Below are 26,118 nucleotides of genomic sequence, written 5' to 3'. Positions count from 1 at the left end.
ATATATATATATATATATATACACACAGCCACACATTCTCACACACACAGACAGACACACACAAACACAGAAACACACAAAGACCCATCCACACACACAGCCACAGCCTCTCTCCCTCTCCTTCTGTGGCTGTCCTCCACAGGCTAACTGTAATAGTTCTGGCAGCAGGAGGGGTGGAGCTACAGCCTGCCTACATGTGCTATTCCCCTCCCTGTCTACTGCATGTGAAAAAAAACTACAGAGGTGATAACTTAAAGTGAGTCTAAGACGAATACTAATAAAAGATTTATACATACCTGGGGCTTCCTCCAGTCCACTTGCACCAATCGCTCCCACGCCATCTTCCTCCACCTCCTCATTTGGCCGTTAGCAGCCCCATAGCTTGGCGAGTCAGGGCGCACTGCACGCGTGCTCTACCAGTTGTTGAATCGAGGGGGATGGCGCCCGACTGGCCTAACTTATGGGGATTCTATCAGAACAATTAGAAGGTGAAGGAAGATGGTGTGGGAGCGATCAGTGCAGAGGGGCCTAGAGGAAGCTCCAGGTATGCATAAATCTTTTATTAGTGTTCGTCTCTGGTACACTTAAACCACGCCGTGATAACGTGAGGCGGCCAGCGTGGCGACGACTGACGTCATCTTTCCGGAAGAGGGAGCCCGATACTCGGTCCCGGTATTGCCGGGAGCCATTTCGGAGCAGGGCCTGGGAGATGGGCCAGAAGGACGCCGAGGGACATCCCGACCTACAGCGGGCTGATTTTGTTTTTATTTACTGGTCAGAGTCCCTTTAAAATACCAATCGATGTGTGGGGATGAGTTTTTACTTGCCTTATTATCACCAGCATGATATTAGTAAATTGTGCTCATTGTCACCAAATGTGCCAGTGTAGCTTGTTTTTGACATCCTCTGAAGCAGAGATTAGGCCTAATTTATTTAGCCTAGTTGTGGTAAAATAGGCATGATGTAAATGTTCAAGAGATGTTTCTAAGAAGGAAACACATTTGCTTTCTTTTTCCAGGGTTATGCTGGGCATACACGGTTAGTTTTTGCGCCGGTATCGAGCCATCGACTCAATGCCGGTGCGTCCCCGCTCGTCCGCACGTGCGCGCGGATCGATTCCTGCTCGTCCCTGCGGGGCGCTGCTAATCAGCCGCCGTTTCTTCCCATTGTTCTCTCGGACAGGTTGGATCTTATCAATCGAGCCATCAGCGGCTCGATTGATAAGAAATATCTGACCGTGTATGCCCAGCATACGGTAGCAATGAGACCACCTAGCAGGTGAGAGGAATTGACTGACTCAAATTATTTGTGCAGTTTTCAGAAAATGGCTTTTTTGAGGCATCCTGAGTTTTTCAGCTATTGTAAACTCAAGATGCTTCAAGCCAAAATCACCCTTGTCATGTGTACCTGGGACAACATGCCCACATCCCCCGTTTGTCAGGCTTAGCTCTGACTCTAAACAGAATGGATTGGACTACCACAGATACTACAGAAGTAGAGCACGCAAGGCTACCTGGGCAAAAAAATCTGATATACAGGGAGTGCAGAATTATTAGGCAAATGAGTATTTTGACCACATCATCCTCTTTATGCATGTTGTCTTACTCCAAGCTGTATAGGCTCGAAAGCCTACTACCAATTAAGCATATTAGGTGATGTGCATCTCTGTAATGAGAAGGGGTGTGGTCTAATGGCATCAACATCCTATATCCGGTGTGCATAAATATTAGGCAACTTCCTTTCCTTTGGCAAAATGGGTCAAAAGAAGGACTTGACAGGCTCAGAAAAGTCAAAAATAGTGAGATATCTTGCAGAGGGATGCATCATTCTTAAAATTGCAAAGCTTCTGAAGCGTGATCATCGAACAATCAAGTGTTTCATTCAAAATAGTCAACAGGGTCGCAAGAAACGTGTGGAAAAGCCAAGGCGCAAAATAACTGCCCATGAACTGAGAAAAGTCAAGCGTGCAGCTGCCAAGATGCCACTTGCCACCAGTTTGGCCATATTTCAGAGCTGCAACATAACTGGAGTGCCCAAAAGCACAAGGTGTGCATTACTCAGAGACATGGCCAAGGTAAGAAAGGCTGAAAGACGACCACCACTGAACAAGACACACAAGCTAAAACATCAAGACTGGGCCAAGAAATATCTCAAGACTGATTTTTCTAAGGTTTTATGGACTGATGAAATGAGAGTGAGTCTTGATGGGCCAGATGGATGGGCCTGTGGCTTGATTGGTAAAGGGCAGAGAGCTCAAGTCCGACTCAGACGCCAGCAAGGTGGAGGAGAAGTACTGGTTTGGGCTGGTATCATCAAAGATGAGCTTGTGGGGCCTTTTCGGGTTGAGGATGGAGTCAAGCTCAACTCCCAGGCCTACTGCCAGTTTCTGGAAGACACCTTCTTGAAGCAGTGCAACAGGAAGAAGTCTGCATCCTTCAAGAAAAACATTATTTTCATGCAGGACAATGCTCCATCACACGCGTTCAAGTACTCCACAGCGTGGCTGGCAAGAAAGGGTATAAAAGAAGAAAAACTAATGACATGGCCTCCTTGTTCACCTGATCTGAACCCCATTGAGAACCTGTGGTCCATCATAAAATGTGAGATTTACAAGAAGGGAAAACAGTACACCTCTCTGAACAGTGACTGGGAGGCTGTGGTTGCTGCTGCACGCAATGTTGATGGTGAACAGATCAAAACACTGACAGAATCCATGGATGGCAGGCTTTTGAGTGTCCTTGGTCACTGATTTGTTTTTGTTTCGTTTTTGAATGTCAGAAATGTATATTTGTGAATGTTGAGATGTTATATTGGTTTCACTGGTAAAAATAAATAATTGAAATGGGTATATATTTGTTTTTTGTTAAGTTGCCTAATAATTATGCACAGTAATAGTCACCTGCACACACAGATATCCCCCTAAAATAGCTAAAACTAAAAACAAACTAAAAACTACTTTCAAAAATCAATCGATGTACAGAGGCGCCAGTAGGATAAAAGATACTAAAAAGTTTAAAATGACTAGGTGGTGGCGGTGGACCAACCGACCCAATATAGACACGATGCTGTCAATTAAAGTCAACAAGAATTTATTCACATACTCCAAAAAACATACTGCGACGCGTTTCACGGGCATACAAAACCCGCTTCTTCAGGCATTAAACGATAGGAGTATCACACTAAAAATGACAGAGACATAGACCATATCAGGGAGCTGTGAACGTGCATGTTATACATTAACAAACGCAGATATAAATATGTGATGCGGAAAAGTACAGGGTCGCTGTTGTGGTGTGTGGCGAAGTGACGCAGCCAATTTTTTTAAAAAATACTGACATAAGTCTGTTATCTCCTTGTGTTTAACCCCTCACACCCTGCTTCTAGCAACAGCCCCCCACCACATCCCAGGAACTCCTAGTACTACCACTTCCCATATAGAGCACAATTCATCGTCCATTTGGGTACTCCTTTTTTCTCCCCCCCCCCCCCTTTTTTTCATCACCATTTCGTCCTTAAAAACCCCCCCCCCCCCACCCACCCAAACCCCTCCCCCAATCCCCGAAAACCCTTCCCCCCCCCCCCCCCCTCAAATACACATATTTATATCTGCGTTTGTTAATGTATAACATGCACGTTCACAGCTCCCTGATATGGTCTATGTCTCTGTCATTTTTAGTGTGATACTCCTATCGTTTAATGCCTGAAGAAGCGGGTTTTGTATGCCCGTGAAACGCGTCGCAGTATGTTTTTTGGAGTATGTGAATAAATTCTTGTTGACTTTAATTGACAGCATCGTGTCTATATTGGGTCGGTTGGTCCACCGCCACCACCTAGTCATTTTAAACTTTTTAGTATCTTTTATCCTACTGGCGCCTCTGTACATCGATTGATCCAGTGAACCACCCTTGGTGGATGGGTGATATACCCTTTTTTTCCTCTATCACGGAGAGCGACATCTTATTCCTGAGTGGGGACAGGCTTATACTCCCCACCTGCCTATACAGTGGTTGCCTTAGCGGTAACCCGTGTTTGTAAGTATAATACTTACCTTTCATTGTTTTCCATTTGGGCTAATACCTACTACACTATATTGGGCTCTCGGTTTGTCTGTTTATATACTTTCAAAAATATTCAGCTTTGATACTAATGAGTTTTTTGGGTTTATTGAGAATATGGTTGATGTTCAATAATAAAATTATTCCTCAAAAATACAACTTGCCTAATAATTCTGTACTCCCTGTAAATGAAAGTGTATCAATAATATTGTCCTGAAATTTAGACTTTGTATGTCTTTACTTTTCAGACCATTTTTGTCTTCTGTTGCCATCCATCCAGTGTCCATGTACCACATTGTTACAGGGCTGGAGTTTAGTGCAAGGCGGGTGGATAGCAGGAAGAGGATGGAAAGCACTGCCTTTCTTGTGAGTCAAAGCAGATGACATTGTCAAGACACAGAACATTTATATCATGCTTTTCTACTGTTGGGCTCTTTAGTGCTGCAGCCACTTAGGGCGTGCTCAACAGGCGACCATGATCCTTAGGGAGTCTTGCCCGAAGACTCCCTTCTATTTTACAAGCTGACTTGAGCTGAGATTTAAACCCTGGTCAAAGGCTCAAATCCCATATCAAAGACCTTATCAGTATGCTATCCAGCTGACTAATGGGTTAGTTGCAGGCCAAGGGCCACCAGTTGGGTGGCACTGCTATAGAGCCATGGAAGAAAAATGTCACCTGTTCACTCCAAAACCTGATTCTGTGACCTAATTTGGAAACAATACAGTATGTAACATATATGACAGTGTGTAACATATACCCCATCATTAGCTAATAACTTATATATGCATACAGAGACTTACATTGTTCATTAGGCAGAATCCTGTCATCATACGTAGTAATGAAATCTTTTCCCTGAAATGTAAAGTAATGTGTTTAAAACACAGTGACTATCAACATATTATTGCATATTATTAAGAGTTTTCCTACCCTAATCTACTTATTATGTTGATCATGCTCAAGCTCCTAATGTTGTTATCACTTTACTGGTGACCTCTGTCCATCTGTTGTTGCTGTGCACTTAATTCAAGATCTATTTGCTGTCCACTCTCTCTAATTAAACTGGTATCCCACCTATGAGGGTATATCTCTTCTGGCTCCTGTCACTTCTGCAAGCTGCTTCCTGAAGGTGCTCCTCTGCTCGCTTCCAGTGAAGTTCTTCTTGCTGATTCATGGCCACTACTGTTTCATCATCCGTTTTCTACAGTCACGATTGGTGTGAGCCTGAGAGCTGCAGCCCAGTATGAAACCTCAGCACCACATCCCCATCATTAGGAAATTTGGAGAACACCAACGCACTCTTACTTGTCTACTCTTACAGAAGAACAGAAGAACCAAATCAACCATGACTTTTCTTTACTTACAGTAAATCTGGGAGATCCTAAAATAAAAAATGTAGATACTTGTCTCAGGAGAGAGAAGCCTCTAGATGAATTCTACAGAGGCTTCTCCCATTCCCCCCCGGTCCTCCGTTCAAGTGGTGGGATCCACAGAGCTTGGCCTTACTGTGCAGGCACCTGTGCAGTAGCACAGAGGACCGCTAGGGCTTGGTGGAAAAAGCCAGGCATGTTCGGCTACGTGCTAGTGCACAGGCGCAACCTGTCTGCATCTGCACAGTGTGGGAGAACTCTGTCAACAAGGCTTTGTCAACGGGATTGCAGGGGTCTCATCACTGGAAGGCGGAGGGTGACAGTGGAGACCTCTGGAGGATCCAGAGCCTTCCCTCTCCCGAGGTAAGTACCCAAATTGGGACCAGTTTCCCATTAAGGATGTACAAAGGTGAAGGAAATTAACTTTAAAAATAAATCTTTTCTTCCCGCCCCTAGTGGTCACATCTGTCCCTCGCTGCAGCTCCGGTTCTCTCTCTCTCTCTGAAGTATCGTTGACCCCCAGCGGGTCGGTGTCTTCTGTGCATGTGCAGGTGTGCACCCGCACCGTGCGCCCCCTGTGTCCATCTCAGTCGGAGCTTACTGCACCTGCATAGTACTACTGTGCAGTTTCTAAAAGAAAACCTGTCAGAAGAAGCCATGGCTCTCCCGCGTGAAACAATAACCTATGTCATAACTTTATTATTTAACCGTCCTTCGTCCTTCATAACACAGCAGTTATCTGGAAAATGTGAACAATAATACTTACAGTCAATCCCTTAAACCCATTGTAGGAATTTACATATTCAGTTATTTCTTCCGGTGTTTTCTGATTTCTGAGAAAGTCACACCTATGACAGCAAATAATAAATACAATATATATAATTAGTATATTCTACCAGTGAAGGTTTTCATGTATCGAGGCTATGATATTTTCAAACAAAAATGAAAGTAATCTCAACAGTTCACCATTTTTTCTGTTCTATGATATGTTTCCTCATTCTTGCAGTTACTTTTCCAATTTTAATTAATTAAGGAAAACTTCAGCAATTTGTAAGTACAGGTAATCCACTAACTTCATCCAACAGTTTAGTTAACTGCCACTATAATGCTCATGCTAATTGTTTAAATAGAAACGTGCACCTGACAGTACAAATTTTTAAAATGAACCTCCCCATAAAGGAGAGTCGTAATGGAGTGTGCCATTGGGGGCAGAGGGGGAAGGAGTAGGGGTGAGTGTCAAAACTTTTCTACTGGGTGCGGTTCTTCTGGCCCCGACCATATGGGGTCCACAATGTGCATGAGAGGGAGACCACAGCTATTACATTTTCTAGCACATGCGCCGTGATGCATGCTGGGAGATGGAGTCTGTGGATGCAAGAACATCTTTATACTCGCATCCATGCAGAAAAGCATTCTGGGAGAACAGGTATATTTCTTACTGGCTTCAGAATTCTCAGTAAGGGCGTCGGACATGGCATCTGTGCTGCTGCGAAGCCGCAGGAAAATCACTATAGCAGCGACATACACAGGTTTCAGGTGCATGTTACGGATAACTGCAGAACGCCGCCCAGAATCGCACTGGCATGAGATTCGGATGATATGCTGGTGTGTATGGGGGGAAACGCTGTGTATTCAGGATAGGGGAAACAAGCCATAGACAAACATTTGGCAGAGATCACCTGACAGGACTAAAGATGTCTACATTTCAGAATGCAAAATAGGGAGAACAGAAATTGCAATGGGCAAATACTGGCTAAATAATTTGTAAACTGATAAATTGAATAAGCAATTTTCACCACAGTTTAAAAATGATCTCCATGAGCACAGACACTAAATGGGGATAGAATCAGAATCAGATTCATATTTATTCGCCAAGTACGACAGTGTCGTAATCAGAATTGCTTGCGGTTCACATGGCATAGGCATAAAACACATAGACGTTAACATACATTTAATAGTACAATAGATATACAATACAAAAATACATAAACGTTAACATACATGCAATAGTACAATAGATATAAAGTACAGGGATATGCAATGGCAAATGTTGCAATTCCAGGAGGAAACTATTGAGGCAGGCATGTGGGGCATACATTTGAACCAATTAAAACAATTGAGGCAATAATGTGCCAGGGCTTCGGACAGTACTACCCAGAGGGAGTTGAGAAGTCCAGAGTGGGAAGCTGGGGGTTGTGCTAACTAGGGGGCGGAGGGGGGGGGGGGGGTGGAACTGGCATTTAACAGAAGAACTGCTTGGGGGGAAAAGGTGTTCCTGCGCCTAGCGGTTCTGGATGGGGTAGTTCTATAACGAATCGATGACCCAATGGGAGGCATTCAAATAAGCAACTGCCTGGGAGGGAGGGGTCATGGGAGATCCTGGTGGCCCTAGTCTTCAACCTGGCAGTGTAGAAGAGGTCGGGGGGGGGGGGGGGGTCCGATTATCTTTTCTGCACAATTAATGACTCTTTGCATAGGACACCATTGCTGAGTATTTATCTAACTACAGAACGTTCACTTAAACTGTAGTTCAAAAATTAAAATACTTAAGAAGGCAAATCTTACTGTGGAAACCACTTGGCGTGTTCTTTCCAAGAGTCATCCTTTTCTTGCCAGTTTCCCAGACATCCTCCACAACTAAAACACCGTACTGTGTCTCTTCTACCTAGAAAGTACATTAATAATGATACTATTGTTAATGAATGGACAGTTATCCTCACTGGAGAAACATTTGTCTCTTTGTATCCTAAAATTCAAAATTCACTTCTGCTCAATGGTAATCTTCTACATTCTATTCCTGCTCTAGTTGCTGGATGCTGTAGATGAAGCAGGTCTTCTCGGCGCACTGCCGCATAGCGCGTGAGTTGGCGGTGCTATAGCTGCAATGCTGTAGTCCGTGGCCCGTGCATAGGTAATTGGGGTGCTGGACTGTGAATTACTTCTCCCTCTGAGTTGCTATAACTTGAAGGGGAATATTAATAATAGAAAAAAAAACCTACTACCTGCTCCACGCCAGCTCCCAGATCCACCTGCGCCTCTCCACGACGCTCTCGGTGGCCCTGTTCATCCTCCGTAGCCGGTGTAACCTCCGATCACCGGTGGAGGAAATCCAAGATGGTTGCGACCCAGAAGTACTTCCTTGGTCATGGCTTAGATGCCAATTGGAGGAAGGCGGCAGAGGTGTGGAGCGAGGTGAGGGAAGCAGGGGAGCAAAGCATGGATGAGGCAGGGAAGCAGGTGATTGATGGCTGTAAGGTTGAAAGGAGGCTAACGACAATCGGATTGTCGTTAGTTTTGAGTGGGGGAACAGCAGAGCCTTGGGGAGGGGGAGACTGGCAGTGGCACCAGAAGGACACAGAGGCATGCCATTGGGAAGAGAACATGCCTCTGTGTCCTTTAATCTCCATTTAATCCGCCTTGGGTACTCTTTAAAGACACCAGGAATTGCAGCGGCAGTGGGGTGAGCCATCACCTGTCTGAACCTGCGTCCTACTGACCGGCGGCTTTACAATACATACATTTCTGTAGAGACTTCCCTTGTCCACTGTGCTGCTGCTTGCTGGGACCTTGCTTCCCGGGATCCAAGCCTTGCTCCTCTTCAGGTATGAGTATGGCTATGCTGCACCTGCGCAAGCACGCCTGCGCAGTAGCACAGAACAGCTTGTGCACGAGCTGCTCCAGCCTACTATGCAGGTGCAGGTATATGTGCGCAAGTATGGCCATGCTCGTGCCTGAAGAGGAGTGCGGCCCCAATCTCCTTTCCGATAGTGTCAGAATTCTTCAGGAAGTCTGTGCTTAGCAACAGGGGACCGGAGGATGGCAAGGAAAGCCTCTTTAGGATCCAGAGGCTTCCCTCTCCTTAGGTTAGCTTATGTAATTTTGAACCTGCGGTTTGCCTCGGGTACACTTTAATTATAACTCACACTGATCATTTATCCTGCAGCTGGCAATGCTATCAGTTAGCTGTTCCTTCAATCATGTTAATTCTGAGTTTCATCCCACTTTAAAATGTTCTTTGCTCCCCCATTCTTTTGTCTTCAGTACAATTTCTTCACTCACCTGTATAGAAGAACCCAGCACTAGCAAGTTGTTTTGGCTGAATCCTAGAATAGAAAGGCCAGTCTGTGAAAGACTTTAGTCGGGCTTCCTCTGTTGTAAACATGGCTGAAGGAGCTTCCTCAGGAGCTGTAGACTGAACACGAACTTCATATTTAGAGATATTACCCACATCTTCTCCTTTCATGAAGCGACAGGTTGGATTGAAAGTGACATGTTGTTGCTCAGGTAATTTCCTTAAACTTCTGCCACAGATAACAATCCCACAGCAGAAACACTGAATGCTCTGACCAACTCCAGTGCCATAAAACCCAGCACTGGCCAATTCTGCTGGAGAACAACTTGCAACTTTATCATAAGTATGGAAAGATTTCAGCCTTTGGACTTCGGATCTCATCTCGAAATTATAACTTGTTCCTAATTGTTCACGTATGGCAACGCTCTTTGCATGGTCATCAGTGGCATATCTCTTCCAGTCCATATTAACACCTGAAAACCTCGACATTCTTTCTGCAAAATCCTCCTGGTCATATTCCTTGAAGTTAATGAGATCCACCTTCTCCTTACTATCGTTATCATTTCCAGATGCCATTGTCTAAGTGGGATGAAGAAACAAAAACATAATTCAGGCTAATAAAGATTAGATCATTCTAAGGGGCTTTAAGCTTCGTGCACATGCTACATTCTTGGTCATAAAATGATGATGGAGGCTGGCATGTCCAAAAATAGAAAAGCTCTTTTATTGAAAAAACATTAAAAACAGTGGTAATACAGCGACAGCCCGTTGTTTCAGGTGTCAGCCCTTTCTCAAGCTGTTTCAACCACACAAAAGAGTAAAGCACGTACACTTATACACTGCCCACTCACAATGACATCCAATAGATTTAAATTCACAACAGCCAATCAATTTACCTGCATTGCCCTGCGGACCTGAGTGAAGACATGTCTCTGACGTACGGCTTGGGCACCCATTCCCCTGGTCTATGAGTGCCACTCTTTTTACCAGTGTGTCAAACATTCTTGGTCATGGCAGCTGATTGTAGTCGCCGATGCTGAGTCTCTAGCATGTGTACAGCAGCCCCCAACCACCCTCACTGCCTAGGCTAGTGATGGAAGATTGACTTGGCTGAATGCTGCCGAGGCATTGAGCTCACTTTCCCCCCTCTAGCTCTGTTATGCACTATTCTGTCAGCCCGCTGCCCTTTCAGTTATCAACAGAAAGCGTCCCTAGCTTAGAGACTAGCGATGAACTGGCAATGAACTGTGGCTGGAGGGATTGCGTGTTGATCCCTTTGTGGCGACATGCCTCGTATGTCTGTATTAGGCTTTAGACCTGAGCAATTATCTTTTCTAAGCTTTACAAGCAGCCATTCGACTGGGACAAGGTTGCTCCTGCCCACTTTCCACTATAGCTGGATACAGAATACTGCAGGGGCCAAAACAGGTTTACTACAACAGAAGTTCTTATAATGGTGCTTTGGCTGGGACCTGGGCATTTAGTTTGCTATACTTGGATTTTTACTATATCAGAGTTTTCTTTAACAAGATTATACTGTAATTGTAAAGCTACAGTACCATAAGAAAAGGTTTTAAATGCAGGGTGTGGATCTTATGGACCGGGTCCTAATCCCTATGGGTGTTTATGTGCATGGCAACACACCTAGGCTGCTGTGGCAAATAAAACAAAAAAACACAGAAAGAAAAGCTGTCAAAAAAGTTAGGATGAAAATCTTTGAAATGGGTAAAAAAAAATGGAGTGTGGACCCAAATTAAAAATACAAGATTTCAGAAATAAAATCTATTTTCTAAATTATAATAATATATAGCAGCCTTTTTTCAGCTGCATGATGACAAATATAAAATATTTTACATTTATTGGAGGAAACCCTCCCTTCCTTTCATATTGCCAGCAAATAATCCGGCAAACTGGTGGAGTAGATGGCAAAAGGAGGAATTGCTAATGGCTGCCACCTGTATAACACTAGTAATGAAAAGAGAAGGGTGAAAAGCATGCACTGCAATGCTCATAGGCTTGAAGGAGTGTTTATTTATCTTTGTATGTGTCAGATAGAGTTGGGCGTCACTCATGACGTCACACACATGCGCAGAGAGTGCCCGGCAACGGGAGCGCGATCTAGGACGCGCTCCGCCGGGCCAGCGCAGACGTACTACTCCGGGTCATTGCGACCCGGAAGTAGTAAGAGCCACAGCGACATGACAGGTTGGGCAGCCGAACAGTTCGGCTGCAGTTCGGCTAACAGTTCGCCCAACTCTAGTGTCAGAGTGCTGCAACGAAATATTTTGAATTTAAAAAAAGTTTGGTTTGGGTCCGCTTTAACTGACACGTGGTACATTAAACTTGAGTTATTAAATGAATGTTAAAATCCCAAACTGAACTTTGTTTAAACTGAAGAAGGTATGACATTCATGATATAACAGGATAATAAGATTTGAACCCCAATGAAAAGAAAAATTAACAAAAAATAATCCCTAAAAACATTTAACTCTTGGGATTAGTGTCATAGGCCTCAATTCACTAAGCTTATCTCCTGTCTTTAATAACGTTTCTCTAGTTATCACCATGGTGATAAGGCATGTAGTATTCAGGAAACATTTTTACCTCAGGCAAACCTAAAGTTAACTCTTCTGTCTTTCCTTAAACTAATTCCAGAGTTAGACAGGTTGTTAATTAACTGCATGTGAAAATAACTACAGAGGAGGTAAATTAACTACAGAGGTGGTAACTTAAAGCGGACCCAAATCAAACATTTTTTTAATTAAAAACATTTAGTTGCAGCACTCTGACACATACAAAGATAAATAAACTCTCCTTCAAACCTATGATCATTTCAGTGCATGCTTTTCACCCTTCTCTTTTGATAGCTAGGGTTATACTGGGGGCAGCCATTAGCAATTCCTCCATTGCCGGACACCATCTACTCCACCAGTTTGCCGGAAAAATCCCGGCAATTTGAAAGGAAGGGAGGGGTTCCTCCAATAAATGTAAAATATTTTATATTTGTCATCATGCAGCTGAAAAAAGGCTGATATTTATTATTATAATTTAGAAAATAGATTTTATTTCTGAAATCTTGTATTTTTAATTTGGGTCCACTTTAAGGAATGAAGAGATAAGATAACTTAGTGAATTGAGGCCATAGTACGTGTAAGAAGCTATTTTACATGTATGAATGATTATTTTTTTTCATTTTTGTTAAGTTTTTTAAGATATCACTTACCGGTAAATGAGTTATTAAAAAGTATTTACATTTTTTTAATTACAAAAACAATACCTCTTACCCTTTTGTGTCTTGCAATTTGTTGTTCATTTTGAGTCTAGGAATTTGTTATACATTTTATTCATACGGTTTACGTTTTATTCATCATGTTACATCTGTCACTGTAATTACTATGTTTACCAAATCTGTATTTAGTACCAGTGTCTATTTGGTGTATACCATTATCAGTATTATAAAGTACCCCCTGCTTCAGTCTTACTTTGTACAGCACCACAGAATATGTTGGCACATTACAATAATAATAATTGTTTACAAATGGAATGCATTATTTGTTTAGAGCATGCATATCTGGCCCTCAGAGCCATTCAATTTGGCCCTCAAGTGGTTTCCCCACTTTGCATTATGTTTGGCCCACTCTAGACCACCAGGGAAGCTATATTGGAGGTGAAGCCCTAGAACACATAAGAAGCCATATGGGGGAGGTAGGGGGAAAGCACTAAACACTAGGGAACTGTATAGGGGTGGGTGGGGGCCTCTAGACACCAGGGAACTGTATAAGGGAGGGAGGACCACTAGACACCAGGGAACTGTATAGGGGTTGGAGGGGTGGGTCATTAGACATCACAGAACTTTATAAGGGAGGAAGGTGGCCAGTAGACATAGAAGTTGGCCCATGACTAGGTCCCAGTGTACAATTTTGGCCCACTTTGTGTTTGAGTTTGACACCCCTGGTTTAAAGCCAACCCTACTGGACAGATTGGCAAGCACAAGAAATGCTTTGTTGACCAAATCTGGAAACATTGTTGCTCTAATGCTAGACATTTGCTTTATGCAACAGAAAAGTGATGTTCTTTTCTGCTCACAATATATTAATAAGTAGAGGTACATGTAGAATACAAACAAAAAAACCTTGAGGGGCCTTTCACACTGGGGGGTGCAATGTTTTTATCACACACCACCGAAGGGCAATGAAAGTCTATGGGGACTTTCATACCGACGCGGTACGGCACAATGCGACGGAAGTGACATTTTTGCCATATCCCCAACACTAGGACAAACCTACGTTACTGCGGGGTTCTGCGGCGACCTGCGGTGTCATGTAAGTCTACGGTGACATGTGTATGCTAAATGCCCACGGCAGTTTTTATGCGGCGCACATGTGCGGAAGGATATTTTAGTAATATGCTTCCGCGCACGTGATCACTTTGGTCGCAAGGAGTGAGTGTCACTTCCTGCTTGGTCAGCTGCCAGATGGGGATTAAAGCGTACTAACACGGTAATCCTCGAAGGCCTGTTTTTGCCGACTCCTGGGCTGCACTGCACTGCTACCACTACCGCCAATTCTTAGATTGAAACTGGCCTAAATATTTATGTGTAATATTTCTTATATTTCAGCGCTGGGTCCCCGGTACAGGGCACTAGCCAGGGCACTATCTGCACAGAGTTTGTATGTTCTCTGTGTGTCTGCGTGGGTTTCCTCCCACATCCCAAAAAACATACACATAAGTTAATTATCTTCCCCCTAAACTACAATACATGTACTACGTGATACATACATCGACATATGACTATGGTAGGGATTATAGGGTTTTTTCTTTGGGGATTCTTGCAGGGGCCAAGAATACCTAGCTGAGAAGTAGGGAGAGCCCAGGAGCCCAATGGTGCAGTATCATTAGGTATAGGGAGGATAAACTCATATAAATATATACTCACAAAGGTGGGTTGCAGTTCCTGCAACCACCCTATAGGCCTGCAGGGAATTAACTGACCCAGCTCGGTGCTCCAAGTCTTGTTGGATACTGGACAGTCACTCTCCTGTAGTACGATATACTTTCTGTGAAGAAACGCGGAAAAGCCGCCGCATAGACGCAGGATGAGGCGGCTGTTTCCGCGGCTGGCATAGCGGAACGCAGAGAAACCGCGGCGGTTTGCGTGCACAGGCCTGCTACTGACAGTCTGACTAGGCGCGGGGAGGCCACCGCATGTGCAGATAGCGGTGCGTCTCACCCCGCGTGCAGGCCAGCAGAGTAATTGCAAAGCGTGACTGGTGTGGCTGGGACTGATAGTCCACACAGGTTCAGAATGACACGCGCGCGCGCTGAGAGGCAGAGTTTATATGACAGCCAGAAGAAGGTCAGCTGACCAAGCTGGTCAGCTGACATTTCCACCACTTTTCATTGGTCCAGCACTTAGGGGAGACGCTGGAAGCGCTGATGTATATATACTGGGTGCTGGTCATTTCTCTGGTGTCTGGCATTGCGATCACTACGTGGTAGCACTCAGACCTTGTCAGTATCTGTGTTCTAGCATAGTTTCCAAAGGTGTTGATGATCACGGAGCTCACACCTTAGCGTTAGGAATATTGAACTGTATTATTTGTTATGACCTTCTGCTTGCCTGACTAATCCTCCTGAACTCTGATTCTGTACCTTGCTATTTCGGATATCCTGTTGCCAATCTCTGCTCGTTCCTGGACTCTGTACCTGCCTCCTGATTCTGTACCTCGTTATTCTGATTCTCCGTTGCCTGACCCTGCCTGTTATTGGATTCCGTATCTGCCTTCTGATTCTGTACTTTATCTGTCTGTGTGTTGACGACCTGGCTTGGCCGACCTCGAGAACTAGCCTTACTGTTCCCAGATCTGTTAGTGACACCCGCTCATTGGTGTCACTCACGCTCTGTCCTTCACACATTCTGCTTAGCTCCTCCCCCGGGAGAGTCTAGGCTTACGGAAGGAGCATACTTCTGTGCAGTATTCCTTACTACCTCTGTACCTACTCCTTAGGTACAGTCCACTAGTGTTACTGTTACACCCAAACACTCACTTCTCTCTCAGGTGTCCAGAGGTTAGTAGATATATCTGATTATCGGTGATACTGCAGATCATCAATAATCGGATATATTCTGCATTCCCGGTGATACTGCAGATCACCGGTAATCAGACCCTCTTTGTGTTACACCGATCGTTACACTTTCCAGAAAAACTGCAAAGCTATTACCTTCAAAGGAGGTCTGCCTGGTAGTGGGTAGGATGGAGGCTCCCAATTTGGGTTCTATTTTAGTATTTTTAAATAGAAATAAAAAATTATATAATAAAAAGAGAGGTAATTGGTTACCTCTCCAGAAGATGTAGACACCAGTTCAACTGTAAAAAGTTTTTACTCAAAAAGCAATCTGACAACGCATTTCACGGGTCATGGCCCTCTTCCTCAGGTCAATACAAAATGCTTTGATAGCAAAGGTATAGAGTGTAGGCGCCTCTAACAATAGAGGTAGGTAGGTCTTTTGAAGTGAAAATAGATGAAGCTTTAGGGTTGACATACTAATAATGTAGAACAGCACAGTTCAGATTTTCCCCCAAAAAGTTTTGTGGGTAACACCACAGTCCCATTGCTAAATATACTGACTTTCAGCAACCCTGCTTTATGATACTCAGTTAATGGATGCCATCTTTTGCCATCTAATGATAGAGTCAGTGGCATAGCAATAGGGGATGCAGAGGTTTCGACCACACCGGGGCCCCCAGACCAGAGGAGCCCACTAGGGGCCCACTTTCATCCATCTTATAAGCTTTTCAATGGTGCTATGCTCTATACCTCTATATGTGCATTGAATCGTAGTAATACTTTTACTAACTGTTTCCTTACTCTAAATACACCTCTCGGACACAGCAGCTGTCCTTGGTAAGTTTTGATGATCCATATCAATATAGTGGTCGGGGCCCCGTGTAAAACTCGCACTGGGGCCCCAAGCTCCTTTGTTATGCCACTGGACAGAGCCTTCTTTAAAACTTCAGTCTAGCTCTGCTAGATCACTTATGTTCCCCCATGCACTTCAGCTTTTGTAAATGAACCCCTGAGTGTACCTCAGCACATCCACTTCTAGGTTTAAAATTGTGCAAGTTAATCAACCAGATTAAAAAAAAAAAAAAATGAAAAAATAAACACTGAATTTAGTGGAAAATTTAGCAAAAGTGGGGCAGAAGAAATGTGTTTTTTATGCAAATAGTCCTCATCTCTCTCCAGAAAGTCCTATACACAGATTGATCAGCGGGAAGAGAATTTACAAGTATCTGAATACAATAAATAATATAAAAGAAACACCAAACAGCAAATGCACAAATGTGAATATACACAATAATTTTGTTTTCATGAATAGACCAGACCAAAAGTATATACTCACTAAAAACACACGATAGCTTCCTGTTAGACAGGTTTTCCTCTGTCAGATACAGACTTCAACTTGTACAGTAAAATAAATGAGCAGTGAAAAAATACATTCTGTTGAATATTAGCATAAAAAAAAAAAAATTAAAAAAAGCCTTGTTGGGGGGCAATTTATTGTCTTCTGTGAACTCCGATCAGGTTTGAAGAGTTATAGCTTCAGCTGCAGAAACTGTCTAGTGAGTGTAGCAGAAAGAATAAAAACAAGTAATTTCACTCCTCCCCAGACCACTCTTCTTAGATGTTCTATGCCTCCGGTCAGGTGACAGCCACTTTCATTTTCACACAGAAAGCCGAGAGGAAAACCTCAGTAACTGAACAGTTTCATTATAAACAGCATCTGGTCACATTTATAGACAAAGCAGGCATTTAATTGTTATAGTCCTTTGACGTGGAACATTTGCTTTGGGAGGAGACTGAGAAACACAATGAAGTGGCGCAATTTTGGATTTTTTTTCTGTACAATTACTAAGGGTAACTTTATAATAGCAATACAGTTTTACCTACAACTCACAATGGGGCATGTTTGTATAATGACAGATTTATAAGCAATGTGTCACCTTTTTTGTTTGCCAGTCCATTTTTATTACATGCATAAAGTGCGGACAAGTGTTTTTTTCAATTGAATAAAAAGCCTTTTCCAGTTGGCAGCTGAGTTAAACCCAACTGAAATGCATGGTTAGTCAATGTTTATTGTTTAAAGCAGTGGTCCTCAAACTAAGGCCCGCGGGCTGAATGTGGCCCCCCGAGGCTTTTTTTCCGGCTCCCCACACACAAAATGTAGTAAGGATGCAGTCAGCTACATCTTTAAATATTGGTGGTCTGCATATAGAATGAAGCCAGAAAGCAGTAATTATCTGGTTTTCAATCAAATGCCACATCAGGTGACACTGTTGTCCAATTGGACTGCAGGTTGTTACTTGGGTATGCTTTACTTCTTGGCCGCAAAGATTTCTACATCATTGTATGTATACTCCAGCCCCCCAGCAGTCTGAAGTATGTTGACCTGGCCCTTCTCTCAAAGCGTTTGCTGACCCCTGGTTTAAAAGGTACCTGAGATGAGAGGAGAGAAAAAAATAATGCATACCTGGGGCTTCCTCCAGCCCCCTCCAGGCTGATTGTTCCCTCGCCGCCCTCCTGCACCACAGAATCCTCTGTAATTTGCCCAGGAAAGTCTTCCAGTCGGGGCTAGTAGTACTGAGCTGCATCACCGGGCCGCACATGTGCAGAAAGCTCCAGCCAGGATGACTTTCGGGGGTGAATTGTGGAGGATCCAGGTGGCGCAGAAGGACAGTGAGGGATCGATCAGCCTGGAGGGGGCTGAAGGAAGCCCCAGGTATGAATAATTCTTTCTCTCCCCATGCCTCAGGTTCTTCTGCACCAGCAGGGACCCCTGGCCAGTGGCTGCATGTAGAGATGCTGCAAGGGACATGTCAACTGCAAGGGACTGGAGGAATCCCCAGGTAAATATCATAGGGTAGCAGTATTTGTCTGATGCTTCCTTTAAAGTGGACCTGAACTCTTGCACAGGACACAAGGAAAACATAACAGAAATGCACCCTGCATGTATTTAAAGAGTCTAGCTTGTGTATTCCCCCCTCATTTGTGTCTAATCACAAGTTGTAATTTGATCTTCCCCCTGTGTCACAAGCCCATTTAAAAGCACAGGGTGTTGACAATATGTCCGCTTCCATGAATCAGGAGCAAGGGAAAAAAAATCAAATATACCTTGTAGTTTTTGAGAAAATCAAAGTTACGATAGGAAAAATGTTTTTTTAAAAGCGGTGAAATGACTGATGTATGACTACCTATCGGTAGTGAAAATGTACATATACCAACAGAAAGAGCAGTGAATTTCCTGCTGGGTTTCCAGGTGGTCAGTGCACAGTGAGTTATGACTCCCTGGAAACCCAGTGCAAGTAACAACGCTTTGGCCAGGGATCGGTGTATAGCCACAATACTGCTGTATAAGGATACCTGGCAAGTATGCGTACATGGGAAAAGGGCCCATGGAAATTTGGGTGCCTGAAATACCGGCTAGTAGATTATCGGTACATTTAATGATATTCTACTATTATGAAGTACTAAATTACGATAATAAAATGACCCCAATATTTTACTACAGTTAAACGTAACCTTATTCTCACACAGATTTCTCCTTCTTACTATCCCTAACCATGCCCCCCTGCCAATGCCTAACCCTTTCATCCCCTGCTTATGCCTAACCTCAACCTCCCTACACGCCCAACCTCAAAACCCTTCCCCCATGCCTAACCTTAACCATCCCCCCCACTCCTAACTTTAATGCCCTACCCCCACCCCCCCTCAGACACCTAACTTTAACCATGCCCATTGTCACAGGACCCCTAGTGGTCGGAACGCAAATTGCCTTCCAATCGGTTTCAGCACACATACCATGCAAGCTGTGGTCGCGATTCGTGCGCAGAAACCGACGGAATTTGGGCAGCAGCCTGACTAGAAGGGGAGCCTGTGAGGTTACGGTAATTACAAATTACACACTATTTCAGGGTATAACTGCCACCACCTCTGTTTCCTGAGACAGAGGAACTCACTGACTGTCTGAGCCTAGATCTACAAATAAAAACGGTCAAACACACTCTATTTTGTCTCGCTAGCAACAATACAATAGTAACGTCTCTTCAGAGACTCAGGTTCAGTTTCTATGTATGGCTGAGTAATAGGGTAGCGGAATAAACAAACTGACGTTAGCGTCGGTTTATTGAAAAGCAATATAAATAATTAAAATATACAGAAATCATTAAAATCAACAATTATGGAAACATTAATAGCCAGTATGAAAATAAAAGGGAGAAAATACTTAGTTCGTGGAAAGATGTCTGTTCTGGGAAAACTTGTAAAGTTCCTTGTTTCAGTTCAGTTCAAAGTCCAAACAAACCAGGTGCCAGCATGTCCTCAAGCTGGCAAGGATATAATCAGGATGATGTTCAAAGTGGAGGACACTGAGTTTGGCTCCTCTGCCATTCTTATTCCCCTGATCCAGTAGGAGGGAGTGAGGGCGGGAGCCACACACCCCCTTAGAATATGAGAGGAGTCCTCCCCTTGTCCTGGAGACCAGAAATCATATCTAACCATATATGGGCTCTATCTCACAGAACCGTACAGGTCAGGGCAGATTTACTAACATTTTCAGATCTGTCCCGATTTACCCAGCGCCCTGATACCAGACATGAAGGGTGGGACTCCTGTGGTATCATCAGGGCACTTTCGAACTGCCTAACTGGCAGTCTTTACCTCAGAATGTTCTGAAACTTTCTCAGAACCAGCACCAGACGCGGCCCAGCATGCTCTGTTAGTTTGGAGGGTCTGCCAGCCTGGCAATACAGGAAATATGACACATATAGCAGTTTATGGAATATTATATACATCTGGGATTTACAGCAGGTCGTTCCTAGGTGAAGGCTCTTTTGAAGCTTGGGGGCAGCAAGCTACGTGTCAGCTCCCCTGCTGGGATTGTAGCCAGAGAGTCTGACTTTTTCCCAAATAAATTGGTTCTGCCATGCTGGTTATCAACTTCATCTGATGGATGGGCCATTAGCACAGCTGGGGGGCTGGGGACACTCTACAGCAGGCTCCTGCCTTTTGGTGGGAGGAAGGAGGAAAAAAAACAGTCTTTTAAACTAAGAAATGTCATTTTCTGATCGCTTGCCAGGCCTGCGCAAATCTGACCAGGAAATCAGAAAAATCGACTGCGAATCTTCCAGATTCGCCCACGTTTCTCACGACTGTTCGGTGACACCCATCTCAAACCCAAAAAGTGCTAAATATATTTTACAGAAAACTGCTAAATATCGTGTACAGGCTAGCATAGCAGTTTGCAGAAAAATGGTAAACATCGTTTATAGCATAGCGTTTTAGAGGAAGACACGAAATATAATTTACAGCATAACGGGCGGCCCCGGCTCCTAATATTTATCAGACACCTTTGGTGCCCAAATTTCCTTCTATAAACTATATTTGTATGGGTGCCTGTGGCAGTGCCCAAACTTTTACAGTTCTCCTGTGCCCGGTTTCCTACTTCTAGCAAATATACATATTTTTTCTTCTTTTTTTAGTTTTCTCTAATAAAAGTAATTTTTAAAAAATGATGTGGGGTCCCTGCTCTGAAATCTCTGTAACCCTTTGTCACCCATGCAGGCTGGTATAGATAGCTATAATGCAGAGCCCGGACTGCTTGGGGCTCCGCAGCCTGACTGTACCAGCTCAAATGGTCTGAGATGTGGTGGGGGCTATTGAAGAGAGGGGCAGCAAAGCCTCCCCCTCTCCCCCAGAGCCCTTGTCCATACCAAGCGCAAGGGATACATCCCTGCCCCGGGTGCCTTCATTCCACATAAAAGCAGAGAATAGATTAACCATATTTTTTAGCATATAAGACGCGGTGGACTATAAGATGCACCTAGGTTTAGAGGGCAAAAACCAGAGGAAAAAAATATACTAAGCCTTGTGCCTTCCATGATTCAGGAGCATCTTGTATATGTTCTCCCCCAATTATTGCGTTCCCCTTGTACCTCATGTGTCCTCCTGTGTCCCCTTATGTCCCCATGTGTTCCCTTCTGTCCTCCCATGTGTCCCCTCCCCTTCTGTCCCCAATGTGTCTCCTCACCTCCCCCATGTGTCCCTTCTGTTCCCTATGGGCCTGATTCACAAAGCGGTGATAACCCAGTTATCACGCCTAAAAGACTTTAGGCGTGATAACCTTTGCACTAGCAGAGTTATCACCGTTTTGTGCTGCTGATCGCGCGCAAAGTCCAGCGCGCAGTGCCCATAGGGTTTAATGGGCGCTGCGCGCGCATGGCACTGCGAGCTGCGCGATTGCTTTGCGCGAGTTACTTTTTATCACACCTAAACCGAGTTTAGGCGTGATAAAGGGCTTTTCATCAGTGTTCAAACACTTTACACCGCTTTGTGAATCAAGCCCTATGTGTCTACTTGATGGTTAAGGAACTTTTTCGAAATCTCAAGTTAGTGTGGATGGATGGCAACCCCCCCCCCCCCCGTGCGATGTGCAGGAATACTGCTCCTATGCTGGCTGCTGTCCCACCAGTGGTTGGCGTACCTAGGGCATTTGACACCTGCTGCCGGGTAGTAAAAGACACCCCCCAGGAAAAAAAAGGAAAGGAGTGAGTGTGGCATGCTAAGCGTGCCACGGAGGGTAATGCCAGGTATAGTGCCTCCAGTATAGGTAATATAGTTGCCCCAGTATAGGTAGAATAGTTACCCCTGTAAAGTTAGCCTACTATAGATGGTAAAGTTGCCCCCAGTTTAGGTAGCTACTATAGTTGCCCTCAGTATAAGTAGTATAGTTGCCCCAGTATAGCCATTATAGTTGCCCCCAGTGTAGGTAGTATAGTTACCCCCGGTATGGGGGAAGCTTGGAAGGAGGGGCAGCAGGGACAGTGGCAGGGAGGGGAGGAGAGCGGTGGAGAAGGCGGAGACCATTGTCATGTGACGATGCTGCTGCGCGCCATTGCCTGGAACGTAGGAAGCAGGTGAGTAATTCCTTGCTTATTGCCGCTCCTGTCTGCCACGATAATCTGGAGGGGGGAAGCGCAGGAAGGAGGGGACCCAGGTGAGGTAGGTGGGGGGTCTGGACCCCCCTCCACGCCACTGTCCCCGCTGCCCCTCCTTCTTTTGCTGCTTCCCCCCTCCTGCGACATGTCCTCTGTATTAACCGCAGTTAGTGGATGGGGATTGGCTGTGCAGTGTTAGTTTTACAGATAGCAGATAGAACATTTTTGGGTTAGTTTTATCTTGATCTCAGGTTTTCAAGTCAAGCATACGCACTGAAATAATGATGTATTAACAAGAAAGGATTTTGAACAAATTAAAAACAATAATGGTGCACAAGCCAGCCTGGGGCCCCAGGAACTCTCACTGCCCGGGGCCCCAGAACCAGCATGCAACACCATATGTGAGCGCAGCCAAGCCCTGGATCTGCCACACCCAGGAGCCTGTCCCCAACTGCTCTAAGACTTACCAAACACACAGGAGATACTCACTTCCCAAACAGTTCTCTGCTGCTTATATAAAGCCTGCAGGCTGCTTGTAAGCCAATCAAGAAGTGCACATACACATGACACCTAGTCTGCAGTGATTAATTCAAACAGAAGCTGAGCTACTCAGCTAGTAATTGGAGAGGGTTTCAGTTGCATATAGACAATGGCTATATGGCCAGCAGGGGGCACCAGCGTGCAGGATATACCCTCTCATCTGCCCCCCTCCTAACTAAACTGCATGGGAATCTACAATAAAATTAAAAACAATAATGGTGCACAAGCCAGCCTGGGGCCCCAGGAACTCTCACTGCCCGGGGCCCCAGAACCAGCATGCAACACCATATGTGAGCGCAGCCAAGCCCTGGATCTGCCACACCCAGGAGCCTGTCCCCAACTGCTCTAAGACTTACCAAACACACAGGTGCAGACTAGGTGTCATGTGTATGTGCACTTCTTGATTGGCTTACAAGCAGCCTGCAGGCTTTATATAAGCAGCAGAGAACTGTTTGGGAAGTGAGTATCTCCTGTGTGTTTGGTAAGTCTTAGAGCAGTTGGGGACAGGCTCCTGGGTGTGGCAGATCCAGGGCTTGGCTGCGCTCACATATGGTGTTGCATGCTGGTTCTGGGGCCCCGGGCAGTGAGAGTTCCTGGGGCCCCAGGCTGGCTTGTGCACCATTATTGTTTTTAATTTTATTGTAGATTCCCATGCAGTTTAGTTAGGAGGGGGGCAGATGAGAGGGTATATCCTGCACGCTGGTGCCCCCTGCTGGCCATATAGCCATTGTCTATATGCAACTGAAACCCTCTCCAATTACTAGCTGAGTAGCTCAGCTTCTGTTTGAATTAATCACTGCAGACTAGGTGTCATGTGTATGTGCACTTCTTGATTGGCTTACAAGCAGCCTGCAGGCTTTATATAAGCAGCAGAGAACTGTTTGGGAAGTGAGTATCTCCTGTGTGTTTGGTAGGATTTTGAACAAATGTCTTTATTCATAAATGGTATGCATATTATTTAAAAGTTTGTGTTTTCTTATTTTTCATTTTTTGTAACTGGATAATTACAGAAAAAAAATACATTTAGGATGTAAGTACTGTGAACAGCAATGGAAAATAATTATGGTTTAAAAATATTCACATTTGGTTAGTAAAATTATTGATGGGTGTAAAGAAAGTTCCTCTACATAAAATAACATACTGCATGATATAAAAATACAGTATAAATGTTTTAGAGGAGCAAATTAATCACTGCAGCCATAGCCTGGCGTATGCCACCTGGTGGTGGCTGGTGTTGGTGAACAACTGTCAAACACACAATGGCCTCTATTCATAAAGCATTCCCGCATGCGGTAATGCTCAAAACAGCTGACTTTACCGACCATTTAATAAAGTGTCCATTCATAAAAGCTGTTTCCGCATGAAAAGCTACAATTCCTGAGAAGTGGGGGGAAATTACCGCCTTGTGCGGAGATTATCACAACACATGTCACTGAAGGTTAATTCATAAAGATTGAAGCAGGCGGAATGGGAATGGAGAACACCGACTGTTTAGAAAGGAGATAAGCCAGCGATAACAGGCAAGATAACAGGCAAGCTAATGTGGACAGATCTCCCAGGCAGCAGCAGTGAGAGCAGAGCAAAAAAAGGCATCCTGGAATACCAAGGCTGTGTTTTTTTAACCCCTTGGGTACCTGTTTTCAGATAAATTTCACATCAGAAACCCTGCATATGTAACATTTCTTGAAGTTCTTCTAAGCTGCAGCAATTGAATAGATTATTTAGAAAGACTATTAGGCCTAGTGCACACCAGAGGAGTTTTTCTGAGCGTTTTGAGTTTTTGAAACCTCCTGCTAATGTTATCCTATGTGTCTTTGCACACTGGAGCAATGAGGTTTTGTAAAAAAACTCCCATAGCATTACATTTGGAAGAGCTTTTGAAACATCTAGCGTTTGGGGAGCTTTTCTGGTGTGTCTCAGCCCTTAGGGCCCGTTTCCACTAGCGCGAATTCGCATGCAGACAACGCATGCGGATTCGCATAGGCAATACAAGTGGATGGGACTGTTTCCACTTGTCAGTTTTCATTTGCGTTTTTCTGTGCAGGATTTTTCTGCACGGTAGACCCTGCAGAATTCGCCTGCGTGTGGAATGCAGGCGAATCGCAGGCAATGTATTTAATAGGGAAATCGCATGCGTTTTTTGCATACATTTTTTGCCGCGATTTCGCATTGAAAGTAATGTAAATTGACACAGGCAGTGACATGGTTAAAATCGCATATACCCTGCCTATGCAAAATCGCATGCAAAATCGCGGCAAAAAACGCATGCGGAATCGCACCCGCATGCGATTTTGTCAGCGGTGATATGCGGCGATTCCGCACCGCACTAGTGGAAACGGGCCCTTAGACAGATTCAGCGCAGATTCAGGGCAAGGAGAGGCAATTTAAAAAAAAAATGCACATGTAAAGGGATGCTGGGGCTGCCTCCTTTATACTTACTGTGTCACTGCACAGAGAAAATGTATCAACTCAGCCAGCACTGCTAGTTTAGTGCGGGAATTCCCCAACCTATTATCGCAAGTGTAAACATTTTTATGAATTAGCACACAAAAGTCTAAGGCCCCGTTCACATCACAGAACGCAGGCGCGTTCCGTTCAGAACACAACGCATAGGAACGCACGTCATGTGCGTCTCTGTGCGTTGCGTGGCTGATCCATGAATGGGACAGCCGCGCGTTTTGTTAGGAAACGCGTGCAGCATGCGTTCCCGGACCGCACAGGTCTGGAACGCATGCAGTGTGAACATCAGACAGTGTAGTCTATGCACTGTCTGATGTCGTGCGTGTCGGCCTCCCGCACGCGTTCCCGAAATGCGGACGGGAACGTGTGCAATGTGAACGGGGCCTTAACCTCCTTGCCGGTCTAAAAAAATCCGGCAAGGAGGCAGCGCCGCACATTTTTTTAATTTTTTTTTTTTTAAATCATGTAGCGAGCCCTTGGCTCGCTACATGATAGCCGCTAAGCGGCGGCATCCCCCCACCCACTCCGATCGCCTTCGGCGATCTGAGTATGCAGGGAATCCCGTTGAGAACGGGATTTCCTGCAGGGCTTCCCCGGTCGCCATGGCGACGGGGCGGGATGATGTCAC

At 44.6% G+C, this 26,118-nt stretch overlaps 1 protein-coding gene across 2 annotated transcripts in view; it reads right to left on the bottom strand.

Annotated features, from left to right (window-relative positions):
• The window catches only part of LOC137527585 (baculoviral IAP repeat-containing protein 1e-like), an 88,739-nt gene extending 71,506 nt beyond the window's left edge, over positions 1-17,233 (bottom strand). For both annotated transcript variants that reach the window (XM_068248192.1, XM_068248202.1), the window contains exons 1-5: positions 16,901-17,233; positions 9,483-10,074; positions 7,989-8,088; positions 6,190-6,271; positions 4,857-4,908 (exon numbers count right to left, since the gene is read on the bottom strand). In XM_068248192.1, the coding sequence (XP_068104293.1) occupies positions 4,857-4,908; positions 6,190-6,271; positions 7,989-8,088; positions 9,483-10,071 (823 nt within the window). In that variant the 5' untranslated portion in view covers positions 10,072-10,074; positions 16,901-17,233. The remainder of the gene's footprint in view (positions 1-4,856; positions 4,909-6,189; positions 6,272-7,988; positions 8,089-9,482; positions 10,075-16,900) is intronic.
• Between the last annotated feature and the right edge of the window lie 8,885 nt (positions 17,234-26,118).

Source organism: Hyperolius riggenbachi, chromosome 1, assembly GCF_040937935.1.
Source record: "Hyperolius riggenbachi isolate aHypRig1 chromosome 1, aHypRig1.pri, whole genome shotgun sequence".
Lineage (NCBI taxonomy): Eukaryota > Metazoa > Chordata > Amphibia > Anura > Hyperoliidae > Hyperolius > Hyperolius riggenbachi.
This window is presented reverse-complemented; position numbering and strand designations above follow the sequence as displayed.